Consider the following 23,248-nt stretch of genomic DNA (forward strand, 5'->3'; position numbering starts at 1 on the left):
TTTTTTTATTTTTTTATTTTTTTCATAGTACACCCAAGAATTTAAAACTACTTTCACCCCTGAGGTTTTGGAGTGTAAACACTAACGTTCGTAATATAAATCCAGATTAAACAATGACTAAAACAAACTATAATGAGGCCAAGAAGACCAAGAAGAATTTTTAAAGAAAAAGCAGATGGATAATAATTATAGGTTTTTGTTGGCAAGACGTTTATCTGCATTTTCCTAAAGATGTTATAAAGACGAACAGCTCTGAAAAGAGTTTTGATAGGTTTATAAATTTATATAAATAAAAAAAAACATTGAAAATGTTTTTTTATATATATAAATCAAAGACTGTCAAAGTATTGAACACTATTTCGTTTCAAGGAAAGAAGGGTATTAATGGTTTCCAGCATCATCCAAAATTTACTCCGATATCAACGTAAAATCCCCTTCTGTCGTTCCCGTTTGTGGCCACAGATGGCGCCGTTACGCCCACCCACCTGTGCCTCTTTCACTTTGGGATGCGTGTGGAGGAACTGTTCGATCTCTGCCGGGTAAATGTTCTCTCCTCCTCGGATGATCATGTCTTTAATCCTGCCGTCGATCTTGCAGTAGCCGTAGGCATCTAGGCTGCCGATGTCTCTGCAGGGAAGAACACCGAGGAAACCAACAAACAAAACGTGCTTTTAATAAAAAGTTTAAAAAATGATGGTTTGCATGTGGTTATTTTTACATCTTAGGACTCACCCAGTTCTGTACCAGCCATCTTTAGAAATGCACTCCTCCGTTTTAGCCTGTTCGGACCAGTACTCCAGCATCACACAGTATCCTCGGACCATTATCTCCCCTTTAATCCCCAGAGGCATAATCTGGCCAGTTGTAGGGTTTACTATTTTAGCCTGAGGGGAGAAAAAAGATACATATTCAATCTGGAAACAAAATCTCACCTCACAGAAAAATAACCTTACATGTGTGTTTTTTAAATTTATTTGAGAATCGTGTCGATATACCTCCACGTGGTCCAGGATGTAGCCAACCGTCTCACACTTCCTCTCCATGTTGTCCAGGGGACAGCCGAGGAACGTCACTGGGCTGTTCTCCGTGGTGCCGTATCCAATCTGTCGACGACAAAAACACCAGAAGAAGAAAGCAGGAAGATGAGTCAGTGGAGAAGGAGAGGATTAAAGAAAGCAGGTTGTTGTTTTTTTTTTAAATCAGCATCTATAAAGAGTTTCAGTTTTGATTGTCTGCAGAGTTTTGTTTGTTTCTCTCAGCCAACCAACCAGAGATCCGTCATTTCTGAGGCAATAGGAAGCTGAAATATTTATTTGAAACTATTCTAGACTGTTAATTGAATTAACAATTCATTTAATTTGTGTTGAATTATTGAAACAGGATTTGGTTTAAAACAACTTAATTGAATTGGTTTAAATATGGCCTAAAGCATTGGGAAATGTAGCCATCAAATTCAAACCAACGGGTTCTGAATCTACGGGATTTATACCCCACGCCATTCAAAATGTTTAAAATGAATTGTTTTGGAGTTATTGCAATAAAAGGAATATTCTTTTCTCCCAGCTGAATATTTCAGACTACGGAAACATTATTTTCATGACAACTTGAAATGAAAAAATGAGGTTAAGGATATGTGGCTACGTGTCCTCCTTTAAACTTCACGCCCAGTTGTTTATCGTTTCAGGACTTTCTGCACAACTTGCTGTTCTTTAACAAGGAGTAACAACAGAGGACAATTACAAACAGAAGATCGTCTCCTACAGGACGCTGTGGAAGATGCATATTTTGGCAAAACCTTGTCGTTACTGTATCCATATTTAAAAATGTCAGTAGTTTATTCATCTTAGAGTTGTAAAGAGTCTTGGTTGCAGATATCTGCTCTACTACGAATAAAAGGAGCGTGTTTAAGCTCCTTTTATTCGCCACGTTCCATCCAGCCCACCCTGTTTTATAGTGGGTAAGTTGGTGTTTGCCTCCGGCAGGAATGTTTTCTTCTCCATTCAGCTGATTATCAAAAAAAAAAAAAAAACAGGCGAATCCTCCATCAGCAGCAGGAAAGTTTAAACTGAGCAATAAATGTCAGGCTCTCTCAGATGAAGCTGTGGTGAGTCTTCACCTGCCAAACCTCTAAAAAAGAAAAAAAAATCAAGATTCACAATAAAATGTTAGATTTGTTAGGTAAACACTAGATTTTTCTTCATTTTTTTTAAATGGGTGGGACCATAAAATACATGCAGCTGAAGCCAAACCATCCTCCAACCTGAGCCAGTCACATCCTGCCAGAAATGGCTCCAAATTACATAAACCGCTCCATCTTCTGCACTGAGGTTTAACTGGAAATCTCCATTACATAACGCCGCTGTCAGTTTTCAGAAGCAACAATGCACACAGGAATGCAAAGTGGGATTTAAAGTTTTCACGCCCGTGATGATGGAAGTTTGCTCCTTTTTTTTTCTTTCCTTTTCTTTTTTGCAAATGACTTGCATCTTGCTTCCATGCCAGCCATCTGGAGACTATTACAGGTTATAAAACAGCTGCGCAGGAGTGGCTCCTTTTTCCTGCCTCCGCAGACTGAAAAACAAAACAATAGCGAAATCTGGGAGCGTGCACAGAACCAAACTGACCTCATGCCACGTTGTCAAACGTTCACCTGGAGCCTCTGACGGGGAAAAAAAAATAAAAATACGATTGGTGCTTGTTGCGATTTGTTGGGACGTGCGTCCGCCGTGGTGCGCTGGACGTCAGAACGCTCCCTGCTGCAGAGAGGAGACGTCGACGGGCGCTCTGTGAGGGTTAAATTCTCACTGACACTTGACTTCCATGTGCAGACCTCTCACTTTAACCCTCCTCATTTTTTCCCTCCTCAAGTAAATGTTATAAATAGCGCTGTGTGCTCGGCTCATCGGCAATCCTCCTCTCACCTTTTGCTCACTCCTCCTCTCTGTTTTCCTCACAGCAAAACCCACGCTCTGTTGTAGCTTCTCCTAACTGCTCCCGTTGAGGTTTTTTTTTTTTTTTTTTTTCGGTGAAAGTTGCTCTGACGGAGGCCATCAGAATGCGCTCTGCGTCCTGCGTGCTCTTGTTGGGAAGCTGCATCCTCCTGGGACTCCCGGGAGTCCAGAGCCAATGCCCAAGCCCGTGCCACTGCCACGGAGACCTGCAGCACGTCATCTGTGACGGCGTGGGGCTCAAGAAGATCCCCCAGGTTTCGGAGGCCACCCGTCTGCTGAACCTGCAGAGGAACAACCTGGGCACCGTCCCCTCGGGGGCCTTCAGCGAAAGCAAGGGTCTCGTTTCTCTGCACATGCAACACTGCCAGATACGAGAGATCGAGTCCCAGGCCTTCAAGGGACTGAAGAAGCTCGTCTACCTCTACTTGTCCAACAATAAGATCAGCACCATCAAGTCGGGCGCCTTCGAGGACCTCAACATGCTCACCTACCTGTACCTGGAGGGGAACCAGATGAGCGAGCTGACCAAGGGGCTCTTCTCCCCCATGATCAACCTCTTCGTTCTGCAGCTCAACAACAACAGGCTGCGCGAGCTCCAGCCAGGGACCTTCGCGGGCGCCAAGGACCTACGCTGGCTGCACATGAGCGGGAACGAGCTGACGATGCTGCACCCGGGGTCTCTGGACGAAGTGGAGAACCTCGCCATCCTTCACCTGGACAGGAACCGGCTGTCCGTCTATCCCAGCGCCGCCATGAGCAAACTGCGAGTGGTGGAGGAGCTCACGCTGGGAAAGAACCCCATGAAGACGATCCCAGACAACGCCTTCCAGAGTTTTGGTCGCTACATGGAGAAACTACACCTGGACGACATGGGCTTGGAGAAGGTAAGACCCGTTTACTTCATGGTTTAGAGAATCGATCTGTGATCAAAAAAAAAAAAAAAAAAACTACAGGAAAAGGATCTGGGTGAAAAGTACATCTAAAAGTGTCTTTTTTGTAATTTTACACTCATTTTGGCCTGCTTTAAATGCTTTAGAAGGAAGTTGAACATTTAAGTTGGGGAAAAATAAATCGGCAAGTTTCTGTAAAAAGACGACAAGAAATCAGAATAACAGATTTTGCTGAAAAATTGAATCATATAACATCACAACACATCAATGTGCTGTCATTTTTACCCCTACTTAATTAGTTTAAAATTGACTGAGTCAGTTTGCTTTTGGTATCTACTTCCATTGAGCACTTTAAACCTGGGGTGTCCAACGTACGGCCCAGGGGCCACGTGTGGCCCCTGGACTCATTTTGCGTGTCCCCCAACTACAATTAAAAAATGACAAGCCTGCCGGCACAAGTGTCTGATGCAGATGGAAACTTTTGTTTTTAATTAGGGCAAAATGATTACGAACAAATTAAAATCTGAACAAAACGGAAAATATACGATATAACTGAAAATATTCATGCTTTCAAAACCGCACTTTTTACATTTGATTTAATTTCATATTTAGATATTAACACATATATTCAGTGACTCTTACTCTTTTACTCAGAAGTAGGCTTTGAGGCAACCAAATTTGAAATTTGAATTTGTTTAATTTATAAAAGATGAGGAAATAGAGCAAATACGATCCAAAAAGTGACTCAAATCTTGTTCTTATGGCGTTTTTATTTTCCCCAGAACAAGTCCTTCAAAAATGTGAAGCAAAATCCTTTTTGATTTTTGGGTATAATGTTACTTACACAACCCATTCTCACAAAAAGTCTAACTACTTTGTTTGTTTCATTACATTTTTGTATGTTGAGCAGCTAAAAAGAAAAAAAAAAAGCCATAATATAAATTACTTGTGAATCTCAATTGTTTTAGAAATCATAATCTGTTTGGGTCTCAAGTATTTCTGTTCCTGTTCACCAGGCTGCCAATGTACAGTGTGAGCTCTTATTCAGACACTCGTTCATCTGATACTTGAGGTTAAGACAATATTTGAGCGTAACTGCGCCAGTGAAATGAGGCGCTCAAAGGGAGAACATCAGTAAAATAAGCTTCTCACGCTGCGACATTGTGAAACCAGGTGGAAGCAGCGGGAGCTGGAAGCAGATTCAGACACTTTTTTTTTTTTTTTACCCAAATGCGGGTATTTTTAGAGTGTTTTTGTTTGCAGGATGTCGGCCAAGCATATCTGGTTCTAATTATTACACAAGCAATATTTTCAGCAGCGTGTGTTTTGCGCTCCGGCTGGAAGGGCTGGATCACAGGTAAACAGAGGCAGGGTGCTCCACGGTGCATGAAGGGGAGTATTTTTAGCCCCCTGAATGGACAACAGTCTCTTTGGGAGCCATGCTGGCAGAGGAGCGGCCCAAAAATGGAGGCGGCAGAGGGAGCAAAACAGCTCTGCCATGATGGAAATCTTCCATCTTTTTCCAAAACACCAGTGGAAATTTCCGAATGGCCTCATCTCTTCCAGCCCAAGACGAAACAAGCTTTTACAGAGCGGCCTCGTCTTCCTCCTCGTGGAGACAAACTCCACGCAGGCCGGTACAGCTCGCACCTCTCTGAAGGTTTTAGCGCCTTCACAGATGCCTACGAAGTCGAAGGTAAAGGAAGGAGGCCAGTAAATGTCAGTGTTTACATATATAAGGGGTGAAGAAGAAAGGATGAGAAGAGGCTTTCATTCCAGAAAAAAAGCAAACACCCTTCAGCACGCAATCCGTTTTGTGATAAAGTTCAAGACAAATGAGCCTGACATTGGAGCTGAGATAAACTAACCGATTGATTCTCCTTTTTTTTTTTTTTCTAGCTATCTGCTGATGCATTTAATGGCGTGACAGCACTTAAGTTCCTTTATCTGGACAACAACAACCTGAAGTCTTTGCCCAGCACTATGCAGCTAAACGTCGACACCAACATGACCCTCTTCAACAACCCCTGGACCTGCTCATGCCAGCTAGAGCCACTACGCAAGTAAGAGACGAAACACAAAGGTTGTTTCTAAGGTCCGATAAGTTAATCACTTAGAATCGCCGTGTTATCCCAAGAAAAATTAGTTTATGAAACCTAGAGCCACTGACTACATTCATGACATTTAAGTGGCATGGCATTGGCAAAAACATTCTCCTCCCCAACCATATTGAGTATGAGGACCCTCATGTTTTATAGCTCCCTTTTCTCCTTTATCATGCTGATGCACAGGAAACTTACTGCATTCTGCCAAATGTGCTTAAGAGTCAATAATTAATGCCAAACAGCATAAAGACACCAGCATCACAGAAAGATGATTTTAACAGACTAAAATAAATCCTTTCAGTGACCTTAGAGGATGGGCCAAGCAAGAGTTACAAGTGTTAACCTGATAAGTTGTTAATACTTTATTTGACGGGGTGCGCATAAGACTTACATGACGTCGTCATAAACATGATATAACACCTGTTATGAACATGAAGGAGTCTTTATGACTGTTGTCATGATGTGTCATGTGGTAAATAATGACACTTTTAATACAAAGTTGTTCTAAATGTTGCACTGAAAGTCCATTAATAGTGCCAACTTTGCATTAAAGTGTCAATATTTATAAAATAATACAAAGTTGGAACTTCTAGTGGACTTTCAATACACCTTTTAAAGCAACTTTGCATTAAAAGTGTCATTATTTACCCAATGAGACTTTATGATAGCAGTCAGACATTCATAAAGACTCTTTCATGTTCATATCAGATGTTATATCATGTTTATGACAGCGTCGTGTCAGTTTTATGCCCACCATGTCAAATAAAGTGTTACCGATAAATTTTTCTTAGCTTTAGGTATCTGAAGTTATACCTGCAGAAATTAGCTTCAGGTAACTACAGCCTTGGACTAGTGATCATGAGTACAGCACAAGGTTAGATTCAAGCATCTATAGCACTGGTTTAGCTTAAGAGGTAATCAGAACTGCTACCTTTATGTGCACCTAATTTACGACAAGCGCTGGTCTGAAGGACGTTGGTGAAAACTAAAGGACCTGTTGGAGAAGGCCAGCAGTAACTGACCTCATGCTGAAGGGACTCATGAACCCACTACAGCTTCTGTGGCTGTTGGAGGCAAAAAAGAAACAATTTATGACATTGGAAGAGAAAAAGTCCCCAGGCTGCTCCATTTAGGAAGGAAACGAACCTGGGTTCTTAGGAGGAGAAATTTCAGGGTGTCCGAAGGACATGAGGGGAGGTCTGAGTCCATTACCATGGTAGACATCTGTGGCAGAAAAGCTCTAGACATTTTGGTACCATTTAAATGCCATATGGAGGACTAAAACACAGAGTCATACACCAGGACAGTGGTCCCAATCTTTAAGAAATGAAACAGGACAGAGTATCCCACCTACTGAGGGATTCACAGTCTCAGACTCTCAGATATCGCTCTGACGCATTGGAAAAGACCCGACTGATTCTCAAACGTCTCATTCAGGAAGTGTTAGTCAAACTCTTAAAGAAAAGCCACTCATCTTCAGTCTTGTTTTCATGACTGAAGATAAAAGCATGACTTCTCCACAACTTCACATCAAGAAGGTGAAGAAGTTGTGGAGAAGGGGATAACTCTCAGGAACGTGTTCTTTTGTTTTGTTTTACAAATGGTGTGGTTCTGTTAGACTCTTGCATGGCCCTGGATTGACTCACTCTTGGGTGTTAGCCATCAATGATGAGACTCAGCTGTATTACACTTCATTCCTTAAGTGAACCAACTTTCATTGTAGATCAAATTTCTCTCTAAAGTTCTGCTGGTACAAATTAAACCCAAAAAGTATTTGGATTTTCCAATCTAAATAATACCAACGCAGTACATGGCAGCCAGCAAGAAACACAAACTGTTTCAGGAATTTTAGTCCTTCATAAAGACGCGTCCCCAAGCTCCCATCAATACCAGAGTCTCAATTTCTGCTTGTTGAATAAAAAGTCATCTTTTTTTATTTCTGCTTTCAGGTGGATGGACTCCCGCCAAAATGAAACAGATGCAATTTGTGAATCCCCTCTTCCACAGAAAGGCATACAAATCAGAAAAAGCACCGCTTTCAAGCGCTGTAAGAGCGAAAAGAACAATAAGGGCAAGAAGACAAAGAAATCTCGGACTGGTCGACGTCAGTAAACCGTCAGCTGATCAGGTATCCAATAACTAACAAGCCGTATATCTAAAAGGAGTCTTGGGCAGGAACTCCTTTTAGAGTTCCTGCCCTAAAAGGGCATTGTGAAAGAAAAATACATTTAAAAATGTAGCACTCTACTTAGCATGTCGCATACAGAACTTTATAAATGGTTCTGTTGCTTTTAAATGGGATGACTAAGTCGCTTTGGAGTAATAAAAACACTTTTATGCTGGAGAAATGTTCAACCCAAACATTGAGTTGAACAGTAATTTTGATACATCCACCATTTTTTGTAAGTCCTGGAGACGTATTTCTGTTTTTATCCTTCAAAATTTCCAAATCACATTCCTGCAAGGTGTCTGGATGTGGTTTTTGGGTAGCTCATATTTAGCTTCACACATTTGTGTTCAACACTTTTCTTTCCTGACTCCCTTCTGTCTGCGTTGGCCCCAGGATGCAGTAAACCGCGTCCAGGTCACGAGGCGTAAAACTGTTTAATCTGGCAGCAGGTTTTTGATTTTTGTCATGTCTGTCTCTCCCTCTGCAGGAGGCACAGAGAAGGAGCCTGTCCAGGTGACCGGCTGCAGCAAAAGCAATACTTACCGACTCTGCTTTGAGACTGTTGTAAAGGAAAAGCGTTACGCTTTATGCTACACAAAAAACATACATTTTTCTTTATATCATTTATATCAAAGACTGAATAATAATGTGGACGCAGCAAACGAAGGAGCAGGAGGCAACCAGAACAGAAAAGTGAGATGTTTTAACTCTTCATGACGCGGCGGAGGTCTTGGTTTGATTGAAGTAACTCTAAAGATTTAGTTTTTATCTACGACTGTTGATCAGGCTTCAGAAAAGACCCAGAATATCGAAATGTGGTGCCTTCCAAAAGGTATTCACATCCCTTAAACCTTAAACTATGATGTGTTCAGTGGGATTTTAAGCGATAAACTAACACAAAGGAGTGCATAACGCTTAAGAGGAAGGAGAGTGTGCACGTTTTGACTTATTTAATCAAATCTGAAAAGTGTGGCATGGTATTTAGTCCCCATAAGTCAACACTTTCCAGAAGGTCTTTTGGGGTTTATCTTAATGTTTTTTTTTACAGCTGGGGACTAAAACATTTGCCCATTCTTCGTTGCAAAACAGCTCAATGTCACTCAGACTGGATGAAGAACAACAAATCATCTGTTTTCAAGTGATGCCACAAATTCTCAATTTAACTTAGGTCTGAACTTTGACTAGGCCATTCTAACACATACATATGCATTGATTTAAACACATTCTAGTTGCATGTTTAGGGTTGTTGTCCAGCAGCTGAACTTTTGTCTTTTACAGCCTCTAGCAGGTTTTTTTTTTCCAGGTTGGTCCTCTGACCAGCTTGAAACAAAATGATCCATTCTCCCCCTTCCTCTTCAAATGTATGAACCGCCTTATGTTGGTTTATCTAAAATCCCAGCTGAAATTTGTAGTTGTAATGTGACAAAATGTGTGGAAGTTTAAGCTTAAAGTGTACGAACACTTCTACAAGGCGTCGTACGTCCAAAACGACACAAGAACAAGTGATTCAGAAATTATTTGTCTTTACTGTGTCCTTCGTTATAAAAGTGTAACAGGGTATATTTTTCTTCCCACTGTGTGCAACAAGAGGACAAATGTAAACACATTCTAGTTGCATGTTTAGGGTTGTTGAAATAAAATCTATGATTTTATTTTCTTTCTACTAAAATATGTTTGCTCATTTATTGTATATTCTGTGTGTTTATATTTCACTTTTGGACGTGATGATAACTGTTCACATCCAATAAACCCTTTTTTAAAAAGTAAATATTGTGTTTGTCCTCACTGCTCAAGTTTGTCCTTTGTCTCCCTCTTGTGTTTGAAAGCTGAACTCTACTTTTAAGTCATTGGATTTGAAGGTTTTGCGATTTCATAGCTACTTGTTTGTGTTTATTAAGGACTGTTTGTGAAAATGTACTCACCGTCATTTCTTTGATGCCCATTTGAAGCACCACTTTCTTCACCAGCTCTGGGGGGCACGGCGAGCCAGCCATGATGCCTGCAGGGAAAAATAAGGGGAAAAACTAATCAATGCAAACAAATAGATAAAAAACAAAAATAAAAATGATATCCACCTGTTTTTCTTACCTCCCTCTATGGATGACAAATCATATTTAGCCAAATCCGGCTGGTTAAGCATGTCAACATACATGGTGGGAGTTCCGTAGATGTATGTGCATCTGACAGATAAAAACAACAAAATACCTTTTGAGAAAGAAACATAGATGCAGAACTATCCAATTAATGTTTTTTTTTTGTTTGTTTGTTTTTTAAATGGGAATTTATTTCAATAAAAAACCTAATATTTTAACATGAAGTGTATTTGTGTGAAAATATATTGGGCTGAAGCTATGGGGGAATTTTCCTGCCATAATTCGAGAGCACACATTTTCATTTTGAAAGCAGGACTTCATGTCTTTCTTCTCAAAACGTGTAACGCTTGTACTCAAAACTTCTGCTCTATTTCAAATACTCACTGTGCTCTCTCAACCCTTTCTCCTCGTACTCAAAACTCGTCTCTCTGCTGCTCGCTTACGAAACATTTTCTGCTCGCGCTTGGAACAAAAAGTACTGTCGCCTGGCAACTTCTCAGCCAATAGAATGCAAATGTTTGTTTCCTTCTATCTAGTGGTTGTGCCTGCGCTCCCTCCCTCCCACCTCTGTCCCCCCGCCCGACCAATGACGAGCCAGAATTTGAAGTAGCAAGGGTTGCCATGGCAACTGATGAGCATTGATCGACAGCAAAAGACAGGATTTTCAGACACAAAATGTAATCAAAACTCCTTCTGTAGTAAAGTAATAAATTATATTTTCAACAATACTGTGATTGTTGAAAAGATCTGTAGTCTGTAGTGTTAAATAACACAAACAGCTGAAATACAACAAAGAAGCTGTTCGGTATATTCACATTCCACCAGCGAAATGTTGCTGACTTTAAATGTATTTACTTACATTTAAAGTCAATGTTTTTAGAATTACTTAATGATTTTTACAGTTGTTTTGAAGCTGGACTCATCACGATCCTGTGGGAGTTTTAGTTGTTTTATTGTCCTGCTTTGTGTGCATAAAATATATGCAGGTTGGTTGTTGTTGTTCCTCCAGTCTCTTGGGAAAATAGTTGAGCCTTTCTGTCTGAAATTTGCAGGTCTGGAATGTTTAAACGCGCGAGTCAAATTCCTGTGGCGAGATCGCTGAATGCAGCATAATAACAAAACCAGATGTTGGTTAAAAAAGAAAGAAAGCTTTTCGGTGAGGATCCAGTGACTGAAGGAACTGAATGGCAGCCATTTTTAATATCTATGAGGTTTTTAAGACTTAAATAAGCTCAAAGTGATTAAAAGGAATGTATGTTTTCTACAGCATGTCTAGATGTGGCTGCAGTTTACTGTCTGGTTGCTGTGAAGGAGCGAGAGAGAGCAAGACTTTTAACAGAAAATAAGAAGTCTGAACTGATTATGAAAGTTGCAGCATTTTATCTGTTCGAGCTTTTAATATCTGTCCGGATTTGAAAATGACGGCAGCAGAAATCTCACAGTTAAGGCCAGGATCTAAAGTCTGCAGTGTTTACAATGATTACTCTGTTTACTATTCGCGAACCTTTTATCCACCATCTTATTTTCCCCCCTTTCTTTGTTGAAGTCTAATTTTACTGTTAGTTTTAAATAAGCTTCTTTGCGTTACTAGTTTTAATTTTTAAAATAGTAACAGGGAAGGGACTTCTGTATGAGCTATTAAAGGGCCTGTAAAATTTACTTTTCTTTTTAAGCGTAACAGGAAGATTTTTCTTGTCCCTTCAAATCAATTTGAAATAAAAAATAAACCCAAGATGCTAAGCACAGGTTAAAATGACATCTCAGCTACATTCAGGCTTTTAAAATAGTAAAATTCAGTTTTACTGCTACAGTTTTCACTTTAACCATAATATAAATAATTAATTAGGAAGGTGTGAATTTCTTTCTTATATGTACTTATACTGCAGTTCTCAAAGTTTGTAAAACTAAGTATTTTCTTCATCAGAAGAAACAATTAATCAGATTTACAGACAGGGCAAATACAGAAGTTAAACAATCATTTAAAGGAGTTTTTTTTTCTCTACTTCCTGCTTGCAAAACAAAGCTGAACAAGTTTCTTAATCTCTTCTTAAATCTATGAAACCAGATTTCTCTTATCCAAATGGCTATGCAAAAGAGAATAAAGCCTACATATTATTAAGGTTTCAAATCCTGAGACCCAACACAAGCAGCAAGTCTGTTAAAACCGTTAATCGCTTGTAAACGTAGTAAATTTCCAGAGTGATTAATGTGTGTGGCAAGGTGTCACTTTACTCTGTGGTGAGCAAATATGAGCCGCGCAAAATCCGGTTTGTTCACCTGTGAACAAATGTAGTGGATTACTCCCAGGTATTTTCATTTCAACAGGATTAAAACCAAAGAAAGCTCTAAAAAAATTAACAGTGGCCCGCCAGTACAGGTTACTCAATTGTTAGAAGTAATTAGATCCAAGCACACCACCGATGCTATTCATGGTTCAGATCCAACGCTTTATGTAATTCAATTGGTGGTTTCTGGAATTACCTCTCACTCTGCATTGCGTCGAGGTTGGCCTTTCCGTTGTACCCTGCAGAGGGAAACACCAGGGTGAGGCCGTGCACGGCCATAGCAATCCCTCCACCAACAGAGCCGAAGCAGTGGTACAGAGGCACTGGCACGCAGACACGGATGTGGGGCTACAGATGCAAAATACACAAGTAAATCCACACTGTTGGAAGGTCTGGTTATTTTCCTCTAAATGGTTCCACATTTGTAAGGAAATGCAATTCTGGGTTGAGCCAATAATCCCTTTCCCCAATAACACAATCCTGATACTGATCTTTGTTTAGCGTTACTTACTGGATTGGATGGTTGGTGTTTGTGGAAGCGAGAAATATTGCCAATTTAACAAATATATTAATTTAGCATTTAATTTTCTAAATGAGGTCAGTGGAGGCTGCTTTTGGATTTGCTGTTTCTTTGGGAATTGCTCAGTCTGACTTTGGGGGGGGGATTAACTGGGACTTTGCCTCCAGACGAACATTGATAGTCGTTTTAAACGCTTACAACTCCAGATTGTGACAGACTTCAAATCATTTGGGTATAACCCCATTTCTCTTCCTACACTGAAACTTTACATTTGTAATGCTATTGTTAATGGTTTTCCACCATGGCATTGTGTTAAACCACACCAGTTTCGACCTCTATAAAAACAAACTCCTGAGCTTATAGAGGTGGACAAACTGTGTATAATCTGTTGTTTTTTTATTATATATAACACCTGACCTTCACTTTCCCATTTAAATCCTGCAAAAGGGGCAAGAGTGGACGTAGTTTTCAAAGCAGCTTGAATCTGGGGGTTGTTTTTGTTTGCATAAAATTATATTTAAAGGATTTTAGGAAAAGCTAAAGAGCTGATGTTGGAAAAATTAGTTTAATTATGATAGTTTTAATGCAAGCTTTAACTTTAGCGCATGTTGAAATATTAGACTGATCCTGATTGTTTTAAGTAGACCTCAATTTAGGTTAGATTTAGGCTCATAGTTTAATCAATATATAACTTAATCAGTAGAACATTTTTCTTAGATATAATGATCACGATTTGATTAAAATTAGGCTAGTAAGTAGTTTTTTTATAGTAGATCACCTCCTTAAGAATCTATAAATAATATAATAATTTGAAAATGTTTTAGTTCGTTGTAACCAAAGAAGTTGAAAACTAATCAGAAAATGTTGAGTGTAGCAGATGTTTTGGTATTGAAACTGTTTTATAAGAGTTTGAAGATATTATATGAAACGTGCCAACGGTGACTGTTGTCTCTGTGGTTTCACTTTTACACACGACATTAACGGACCTGGGGAGGCGAGATAACGACGAGCAACAGGCAGTGAATATCTCGTTTCTCAACACTGACCATTCCTGTTATTTTCTGATGCATAAATTGCAGGTAAAAGCAGTGTAATCTTTCCAACAATGTTGTCTACCAAGACGACTTGCATTTACTTTGCTTTCCATGTTGAGTTTAAAAATGGAATAACTGAGTCATACTTGTGGACAGAAAAAACTGTTTATAAAATGCTGGCCTGATTACATCCTTGATGGCTCATTCTCACCTTCCAGGTGTACCCGACTCTTTTCCCAACAAAGTAGGCATTGTTGATGATGTTGTGATGTGAAAGAGTGGCACCTTTCGGAGCTCCTGTGGTACCCTGAAAACAGAAATGCTATTAGCAAATTATTGCTTTTATAAGTTCAAGAGAAAATAGACAAACATTTCTCTAATTGGTTGATAGCCTCCTTACTGCTATGGAAACATGAACCCAGCAGACGTTTGGGCAACTGAATAAAAAAAAAAATTACATTAAGTCTTTGAAGCCAGGAATGATAAAATAAAGAGTTTGTGATTAAAAGGAAAATTCACTCATTATATTTCAAGGCGGATGATTAATTTTAAAGCATCTTTCTGATATAAGAGAGCTTCACTACATTGTGATAAGAGAAGATTCTGCACTCTTGTTTGGGATGTCACTGATTGGCCCATCTCTGTTAAAAAGAGGGCAGAGGTAGACTGGTTCACTATCGCTGTCCCTCTTTACAAGACACGGTTCTCAACGGCTCCCCAACTGCTTCCTCCCCGCTGGACAAATCCTGGTATAATCCGCTCCCTATGAACTCGCTTGAATGTGAGGACCAGGATGAGGAAAGTGAAATACCGTATTTTCCGGACGATAGAGCGCACCAGTATGGTGCCGCACCTACAATTAAAAAAAAAAAAAAAAAAAAAAAAGAAAAGAAAACTAGACACGACTGCCAAGTTTGGTGAGTTTTTAAATATGATAAAGCCCTCAAAAAGCCAATTCATTTGATGGAATTAGCACTTTCTTCTTTGATTTCTAATTTTGACTTCCAATGATTCACTTCCTGTTAAAGAGCCCCCTGGTGGTTGAAGAAAAATCCACAGAAAAGCCGCACCGGGCTGCAATAAAAACATAAAACATAAAACATAAAACATAAAACATAGTTCAAAGCGTGGAAGGGTGGGGGGGGAGTAGCAGCTTATAGTCCGAAAATGTTCTTGCTCATCAGTAGATTAATCTACCACCCGGTTACAAGGAATAGTTTTATAATTACCGAGGTGAACTGGATGTTTATCGGGTCGTCAAAAGAGAGCTTCTTCTGCAGATCCTGCAGCTGCTTCACATGGCGGCTGTCTCCCGCCTGCATCACGTCGTCAAAGTGAAACATTCCAGGCTGCCTGCTGTCCAAGAGGATCACGGAGCGAAGCTCTGGAAGTCTGACGAGGGGGAAACCGAACAAACACAAACGGTGCGGTTGCGTTTTAAAACGTTTGGGATTCCTAAAACACTTTGGGTGAAGGAGTTTGAAGTTTTAAGGTGAAAACGGCAGATACTGAACAGACTGAAAGGTGTGACAAATGCTTGAGAGCATTTTATTTGCTTACCAGTTCTACTTTTTGATGATTATTTTCAATGTTCTGCCAATCATTTCTTTCCTAAAAGGAAGTTTCTCCTAGGTGCCACCAAAAGACCATATGCTAAAGTGCTTTTGTGAACAGCAAAGTTTTCCTTCACGCAGACAACAAACTGCTTTTAAAAACAACATGTGCATCTAATAAGTTACAGCATTGTTGAAAAGATCATTTATTCCATCTATAATGTCATAATAATGCCAGCCTTTTAAGTTTGCTTGATCAAAATTATACATACACAAACACCACCACTAAAATTTAGGTTAAAAATTCCTTGCTTAGTTTCACATTATCCACACTTTTTATACTCATCAACAAGCTTCATCAAATATTGTAGCTGAATATTTGGCCTCTTTCCCAGGCTAGTTGTTTCCTTGGAAGAATCTGAACAGTGCATTCATTTTTAATAAGGTTGAGGTCAGGGATATCTTGATATCAGTCTGGTTTATCCATTTTAAATCAGTTTTGTTGTGTATTTGGGATCCTTTTGATGCCAAATGTTACAGTCCCAGTCTTTTTATTACACTATACGTTTTGCTGTAGGACCTTCGCTCATAATTAGCCGTTGCTTCTGAAGATTTCTATAAACAAAACAAACAAAATAAACTAAGTGTTATCCTGAATGTTGTGATTGCAAAGAATCAAGGGCAGACTTATCTTGTGTTTATATATTTGTAAAAGCGGCTGTAAGGGAAGCTTTTAAGTCATTTTCCCTAATGCTGTTAGGACTCTACCAGATCTCCTCTCTCAGGGAACATTACCAAGACAATTCATCCCCAAGGGGATATTTTCCTACACTGGACTGCATTCGTGTTTAGATGGTGGTAAATACAAATTTAAAAAAAACATATTTTGATTCATAACAGGCTAGAGAAAATAAGTAGAAACCACAGAACAAGCAAGCAGCTGAAACAGATCAAGCCCTACATTAACTTTCAACATTATGTAGAAACATGTTAGCCATCTACTCAGTGTGTGTCCTATGAGCGTGCAGCTGTGGGGGGGATGTTGAACAAATCAAAACCTTATGTAAGAGGTCAAAGGGCAGCCCTCCATAAGGAGGAGGTTCTCTGTTCTTCTGGATTCTCCATATGTTGAGTTTTGAAGGTTTGATAACTAAGAGTCACCACAGAGGTCGCTGGGTGTTCTTACAGTTAATGTGCTGATAACCCGGACAGATCACAGCATAATCGGTCCCCTTCAGTGATTACTGAACTGTCAAAGATAACACAGGAGGTGGTGTCCTGCAGGATGTTTGCAGATCACTTTGATAGGACTAACTGGGCTAAAAATAAACTTAGACCTGAAACGCTGAAACACAGGCTGAGTGAACCTTTAACACACAAATAGACGTACAAGAGCAATCATACAAAGTCTGAGCAGAAAAAAAGAAAATTGGTCAACTCGTGACGATGTGAACTTTGATGGCCAAACGATTGTACTTAAAGAACCAGAATAAATCAGTATTTCATGACGCATTGATCTACAGTTCTTTGCAAAAGTCTCCAAACCTCTACAGATTTTTCACATAACTAAAAATCTTCATGTGCGTAGTGGATTTGGATTTTACATAATAGATGAACACAAAGCGGAAGGAAAATGATGAATGGTTGTATGATTTTTTTTTTTATAAAAATCTGAAAAGTGTGGCCTACATTTAGACTTGTTGAACTGCCTTTTATTGCAGACGTCGTTTGCAGTCTTGCCTAAAAGTCTCTATAGTAACTTCAAGTCTTGCCAAAGAGGAGGCAGATTAACCCTAAACTATGATCTGTGTGTCAGAATATGGACTCATTTCCCACCAAAGCCATAGCATGTGCTCAGTTTGACACAAAACCGTCTTTGTGCTCTCTGTAGCGTAGAAACCACAGCTTACGGCTCATCAAATAAAGTACAACACGACATGAGTTGAGAAGAATATTTAGCTTATGTGAGATCTTAAACTTTGTGACGAAGGAAGAAATTCACATTTTTCATTGATGTTTTGCAGCAAAGTTTGAACATATTGCTCAGGATACCTCCAGGACGTTTTGAAAAGGGTGACCTGACGGTTTGCACCCCAATTTCAAAAGCCACACAAGACGATTTATTGCATCATCGTCTCATAACGGAGGTTGGAAGGTGGGCATTCAAAAGTAGCATGATCTCAAAGGTTAAAACAAACGATTTAAGCAAAAATAAATATACAAATGCTTCAACTTCCTCTCACTTAAAATTCACATTCAGAAAAATTATGTATATCTGAAGTGCTAGTGGTAAAAAAAAAAAAAGAAAAATATCAAGCAGATCTCAACATGCTCTGGCTGAAGGCCAAATTGAAATTGAAGATGCTGAAATTATGGATGTATTTTAAAGAAAATTTATACACAGTCTCTGCAGAGTAGTGTTTAATGAGACTGAAATAGTGTTGGTCAGTCACAGATATGTTTTATTTTAAACCACACTGATGTCAGTTAACCACTCTCTATACTTTTATTCCAAGATTTTTCTGAAACTCTGCGTATCGCGGCCTCTCTTGATCAGAACACCACGGTAAAAAAAAAAAAAAAAAGTTTGCAAATTTCAGTGAGATGAATAAGTAATTCCTGTGAAACTGTGCAGAAATAAGCCTTTGATAAACTTTTTATGAGTCTACATGCAAAGCCTCAAGAACTGATTTCTCAATTTATGTAAGATTAGAAAGAAAGAGAACAAACTGCTGAAATGTGAGGGTTGGAGACTTAATGTGTGAACGGCGGCTCGTACCTGGCGCTCTTGATGTCTCCTGGGCTGGACGACTCGATTTCAGGACAGATCTTCTTCAGCATGTCGCAGTATTTCTGAGCCCTAAACTCTGTAGGGCACACAATGGCTTGACAGCCAACCTGCAAGGAGACAAAAACAGTATTCATCTCAAAGGACTCCCATTTCTGTTGGTCCAACGCAGGATTATTAATCTGGGTTGAAATAAAATTAAATCACTCACCTTCCGTAGGGCGTACTCCACTTCCATCTGTTGGTATGCTGGGTTTACAGACACCTGGAGAGAATAAGGATAACTGAAGATGTGATTTAGTTCATTAGTTTTTCAGTACCATCACTACATGGGAGAGCATTAATTAGAGAAGCAACCATAGGCTCCTTAATTAATAACTTTGGAGAAGCTATAACTTTCTGTTGGAGCTATTCGTTCAACACTCAACAAATCTGTATGTATGGAAAATGAGGCGTTGTTGAAAAAAATAACTGAATGGTTTTCTGATTTTATGCACTGCTTTGTGTTTGTCTGACGCATGAAATCCCAATCCTTTGAGGTTTTTGGTCGTAACTTGACTTGACATGGGCGACTGTGGCTCTATGGAAAGAGTAGTCGTCTTGCAATCGGAAGGTTGTAGGTTCTAATCCAGTTTCCTCCTGCCACATGTCGATGTGCCCCTGGGCAAGGCACTTAACCCTAAATTGCCTACCGAGCTGCGTATAGGTGTATAAATGTGTGAGTGCGAATGGGTGAATGTGACACTAGTGTAAAGCGCTTTGAGTGGTCAAAAATGATCAGATAAAGCGCTATATAAGTTTAGTCCATTTCCATTTAAAAAAAAAAAAAAAAAAAAGCCCAGGGAGCGCCGGAATTTTCTCAACGCATTTGGCGCAAAAGAAGAATCACTTTTTTGGTTTAACCCATTTAATGTGCAGTAGCAGCTGTTTCTTAGCCTGAATGTTTTTGAATGTTTACGCAGAACAAGTGTTTACATCCTGCAGAGCTCCTAGCTACACAGCTGTAGAATCACAGAAGCTTGTGTTGATGGAGATTTACTAAGCTGATAACTAAACATCCTCCTTCATCACAGAGAAACATGCTGGTGATTAGAATGCTCGGTTTTTGTTTCCCTCTGCAGCCTGGATTTACCTGGATAATCCCAGCTTTAGCAGTTGCAAACTGGAACAGGATCCATTCGTAAGTGTTCGGCCCCCACATGCCGAGTCGGTCTCCTTTCTTGAGCCCAAGAGCCAGAAGTCCTGCAGCAGCCCGGTCCACCTGCAGAGGCACCAAAATGAGCTCAACCTGGCCGGTCCCCTGCATTACACACTGCATCGATAATGATTTTTTAATGTTAAAAGAAATATGCAAGAAATATATCGACATGGGTGTAATTAATTCAAATAATACACGAGTTTCAGTCTTTTATTTAAGCTTCTGTTTTTATAATACATTCAGACTAATAAAGCAGCATGTGGCTTGGATACCTTGAGTCAGGGTTCAAACATTTCAACAACTATTAGAAAACAGTGAAGTTAAAGGTTTAACTTTATTAAATCTTTAACTTTAAAAGATTAAGTTCCACAGGACTGCAGGATGTTCCTTGTTTGACATTAACTGAGCCACACGCTGAGTTTAGGCACGTTCTGACGGCTGCTAATTTAGGAGATTATTTCTATTCTGGTGCTTTTCACCGCAGTTCACCATGTTGTCCTGTTTAACAGACACAAAGACTTGATTCACTGGGGTTGTTTACAATGGGTTTTATCCTGCCTTTCAGAGAGATCCGTAAAGTCTGCCTTAACCAAATTATATCTTATGGCGCACCTCAAGGATCTGTCTTTAGCCCTATTCTGTTCACTGTTTAAATCATGTCTCTTGCTATCTCTGTTCTTTTAAACCTCCTGAGTTTTATTTTCATCACAACCAGTTGTTGGTTTTACAGAGGAGTTACTTTCCATACAGGATATAATGCATAAAATCATATCTTTGAATATTTAATATAATTTTTTTTTGATGTTCTGAAACTCTTCACAATAAACAGAAGAAATCTGGACAAAATAAATACTTTTTCACAGCACTGTACGTATCCAGTTGTAGATTTCTTTTTCTTCCAAATAAATTACAGAAATCGCAGATTTTACTCAAATTCCCGGATCCAACTGAAAGCTGGACGACTGAAAGTTTTCAATTAAATGGAGAAAAAAATGGAGGTACTTATTTTTTCACCAGAGAACATAACTGTAAGGATAAAGCAGATCCTTCAGGCTGTTGATTGTTTGGTTAAGTCTTCAGTTAAAAACAATAACCTTCAAATCAAGTTTTACACTTGAGAATTATGCAAAAGCGTTGGTTTGATTTTGCTTCTACTACTTCAGAAATATTCCTGAACTTATTATTTCTCGTCTTGAGATGTAATTTCTATCTGACTTCATTGCTAAGGCCGCTTCATGGGTTTTGTTATTGAGTGCATTTCAGGATCCTTGTTTTGCCCTGGAGAGCGCTACATGGACAGACACCGGCTTACATCTCTGAATCACTACATCTCTGCACCCCCATCAAGGCTCTGTGAGCAAAGCCTGCTGATTTTCCCCCATCCAAAACTGAAAGTTAAAGGAGACAGAGCTTTTTTTCTTCTGTGGCTCCAAGACTTTGGAATTTCCCTCCCCTGTTTCTGAGATCAGCGAACTCAGAGGCTTCCTTAAAAGGTCAGCTAAAACTTCTCTAAAGCACTTTGTGATTTTTATCTTGAAAGATGCTATATAAAGAACCTTCTATTTACTTACATGTAGGGTTAATTTATTCCTCTGTTGCACTTAAAGAAGCAGTGTTGAGCTTTACATCACGGTATAATGTTATTACTTCATCAAAAACATTCCTCGTTGCTCTGATTCTTAATGTATGTTTGAGAAATACTTGAATCTTCCGAGCCTCCGCCTCACAAAGCGGCTCTCCCCCAACCAGCTCCTTCAGACTAGCCAGCAGCAATTAGCAAACACCTGGTGGAACTGCAGATCAACTGAGCTCATTATTCAAGCTACTTCTCAATGAAGCGCTGGTAAAAATGTTAAAGGGTTAACAGAGGCGCCACGTTGTGATGACTTCCTGAGGGAGGAGTTTCAGAAAGAGCAGGAGTCTCTAAAGAGACAGAGGCCCAATTTTTAAAGAATTAAATTACTAAGTCAAATTTTTTAAAGTTAATTTAGACATAAATCAACTGTCTAAATTAACTTTAGACAGTTAGTTACAATCAAGTAACATAGTTACTTGATTGTAACATAGTTACTTGATTGTGCAATAAAATGTCACTATATACCTGAAAAATATATAACACTGCCACTTTAAAATAAATATTTTTCCATGCTGAGTTCACACAAGGAACAAAGTTGCCATTGCCCAGATAAGCATTTCTACAAACATCCAGTGTCTTCCTGTGATACGTTTAGCGTCTTTGGATGTGTTGGAAACAAGGACATTTATTGGAGAGACTCACATCTTGTTGAAACTCTGCGTAAGTTTTGCGGACTCCGTCTTGCAGAAACACCACGGCCTCCCTGTCGGGCCAGCGCTCCACGGACTTCTGCAGGGCCTCTGCCACCGTGTCGTGAAGCAGCGCCGTGGACGACGTGCCGTGAACGTAGCTGGTGGTGAGAGTGGGGACGACGGGGGGAGAGTCCACATGGATGTTCCTGAGCCGGAGACGAGAGGCAGAAGATGCTTAGACATTTTGGACCCTGATAGTGAAATACTTAATCTGTGTGATGCAGCAAGTGCAGATGAGTGAAGTCTAACAGGAGGTGAGACAGTGGTTTAGATAAACACAACCAAACCGGTCAGACTGGACAGATAACTGTCCGGCTTATATGTCTGTGCCCCCACACACCAGCAGGCACAAAGAGAAGATGGCGCCTTCAGTCCATATTGTTCTGAACAGAGTCCAGACAATGAAGTGTATCAGAAGAGAATCTACTTAGAATAACCAACAACTACGTCATACCATGTATTACAGTATGCATCAGTGATGTAGATATTTAAGGCAGGAAATATATAATAAATAGTTCATGTCTTTATCTCATTTGATGTCATTCTAAAGTATGTAATTAAGATATGGATGTCAGAATAGTCTGCAATTGATCATTGTTGAACCTGGACCACCTGCCCTGATGTCCCCAACATCTGGACAGGAATCAGTCGACTCAGGTCTCCTTAATCAGAACCAACACATACAATTTCTGAAACTTTGACATTTCCTTTGGTAAAATCTCAAAGTTTGTCAAACTTTGACATTTGGTCAAAGTTTGTAACGATAAACACATAATAAAAAAAAAAAAAAGTAATAGAAACTCACCAAGAATTAGGTCAAATGTGAAAGAAAGTTTTCCATTTTTGCTAAAGAAACCTTTATATGACAAACACTCCAGCATCACATCCTGGCCACTAAACTCCTCATCGTTCCTTAAACTCAGACCTTTGTGACTGGAAACTCTATAAGTTTTAATTTTTTTTTTTACTTTTCTCAACTTTTAGTGCAAACTATTGTATTTGTTGTTATCCATCTTTTTATATCACAAAGTACAGATAATATACATATACAGCTAATGCAAATAACCATTTTCACTTATTATCTCATATCTTTGTGATCATTGTTTTTCCTCTTAAAAAAAAATGTGTGTCAATTGTTGTGTTAAAGATTAGTGAGCCTTTAAGTAACATCTGAAAAACAATTGAAATTTTATTGAAATGAAAACAAACCCTGGACAGAAAAACTTCTGTCATGATTAAAGATGAGGTTCAATAACAGGATGTTCTGCTAACCAGGCCGAAAGCCCCTAATGGGATTCAATCAACTCCCTCCATTTATTTGAGACTTAAACCT

General features: G+C 39.4%; 2 protein-coding genes across 2 annotated transcripts in view; one reads left to right on the forward strand and one right to left on the reverse strand.

The window, feature by feature from the left end:
- Window positions 1–300: 300 nt before the first annotated feature.
- Window positions 301–23,248, reverse strand: part of acsf2 (acyl-CoA synthetase family member 2) — a 28,771-nt gene continuing 5,823 nt past the window's right edge. The window contains exons 2-13 of the mRNA XM_015054306.1: window positions 21,866–22,061; window positions 19,522–19,650; window positions 18,601–18,654; window positions 18,381–18,499; window positions 15,278–15,440; window positions 14,260–14,355; window positions 12,691–12,842; window positions 10,205–10,296; window positions 10,039–10,115; window positions 996–1,103; window positions 733–884; window positions 301–627 (exon numbers count right to left, since the gene is read on the reverse strand). Of these exons, the coding sequence (XP_014909792.1) occupies window positions 420–627; window positions 733–884; window positions 996–1,103; window positions 10,039–10,115; window positions 10,205–10,296; window positions 12,691–12,842; window positions 14,260–14,355; window positions 15,278–15,440; window positions 18,381–18,499; window positions 18,601–18,654; window positions 19,522–19,650; window positions 21,866–22,061 (1,546 nt within the window). The 3' untranslated portion in view covers window positions 301–419. The remainder of the gene's footprint in view (window positions 628–732; window positions 885–995; window positions 1,104–10,038; window positions 10,116–10,204; window positions 10,297–12,690; window positions 12,843–14,259; window positions 14,356–15,277; window positions 15,441–18,380; window positions 18,500–18,600; window positions 18,655–19,521; window positions 19,651–21,865; window positions 22,062–23,248) is intronic.
- chad (chondroadherin) lies at window positions 2,630–8,686 on the forward strand. Its single transcript, XM_015054308.1, has 4 exons — window positions 2,630–3,835; window positions 5,741–5,904; window positions 7,896–8,074; window positions 8,604–8,686. Exons 1-3 carry the CDS (start codon window positions 3,056–3,058, stop codon window positions 8,056–8,058), a joined length of 1,107 nt encoding a protein of 368 aa, XP_014909794.1. The 5' UTR covers window positions 2,630–3,055; the 3' UTR covers window positions 8,059–8,074; window positions 8,604–8,686.

This window comes from Poecilia latipinna, unplaced genomic scaffold (assembly GCF_001443285.1).
Source record: "Poecilia latipinna isolate Pla-1442-1.1 unplaced genomic scaffold, P_latipinna-1.0 Scaffold1242, whole genome shotgun sequence".
Taxonomy (NCBI): domain Eukaryota; kingdom Metazoa; phylum Chordata; class Actinopteri; order Cyprinodontiformes; family Poeciliidae; genus Poecilia; species Poecilia latipinna.

What these genes read in the sequence shown, in the direction of transcription:
- chad (XM_015054308.1), top strand. Translation starts at nt 3,056, where the DNA reads ATGCGCTCTGCGTCCTGCGTGCTCTTGTTGGGAAGCTGCATCCTCCTG. An exon ending in ACGACATGGGCTTGGAGAAG is followed by an intron (nt 3,836 to 5,740) that starts GTAAGACCCGTT and finishes TTTTTTTTCTAG; the next exon opens with CTATCTGCTGATGCATTTAA. An exon ending in CAGCTAGAGCCACTACGCAA is followed by an intron (nt 5,905 to 7,895) that starts GTAAGAGACGAA and finishes TTCTGCTTTCAG; the next exon opens with GTGGATGGACTCCCGCCAAA.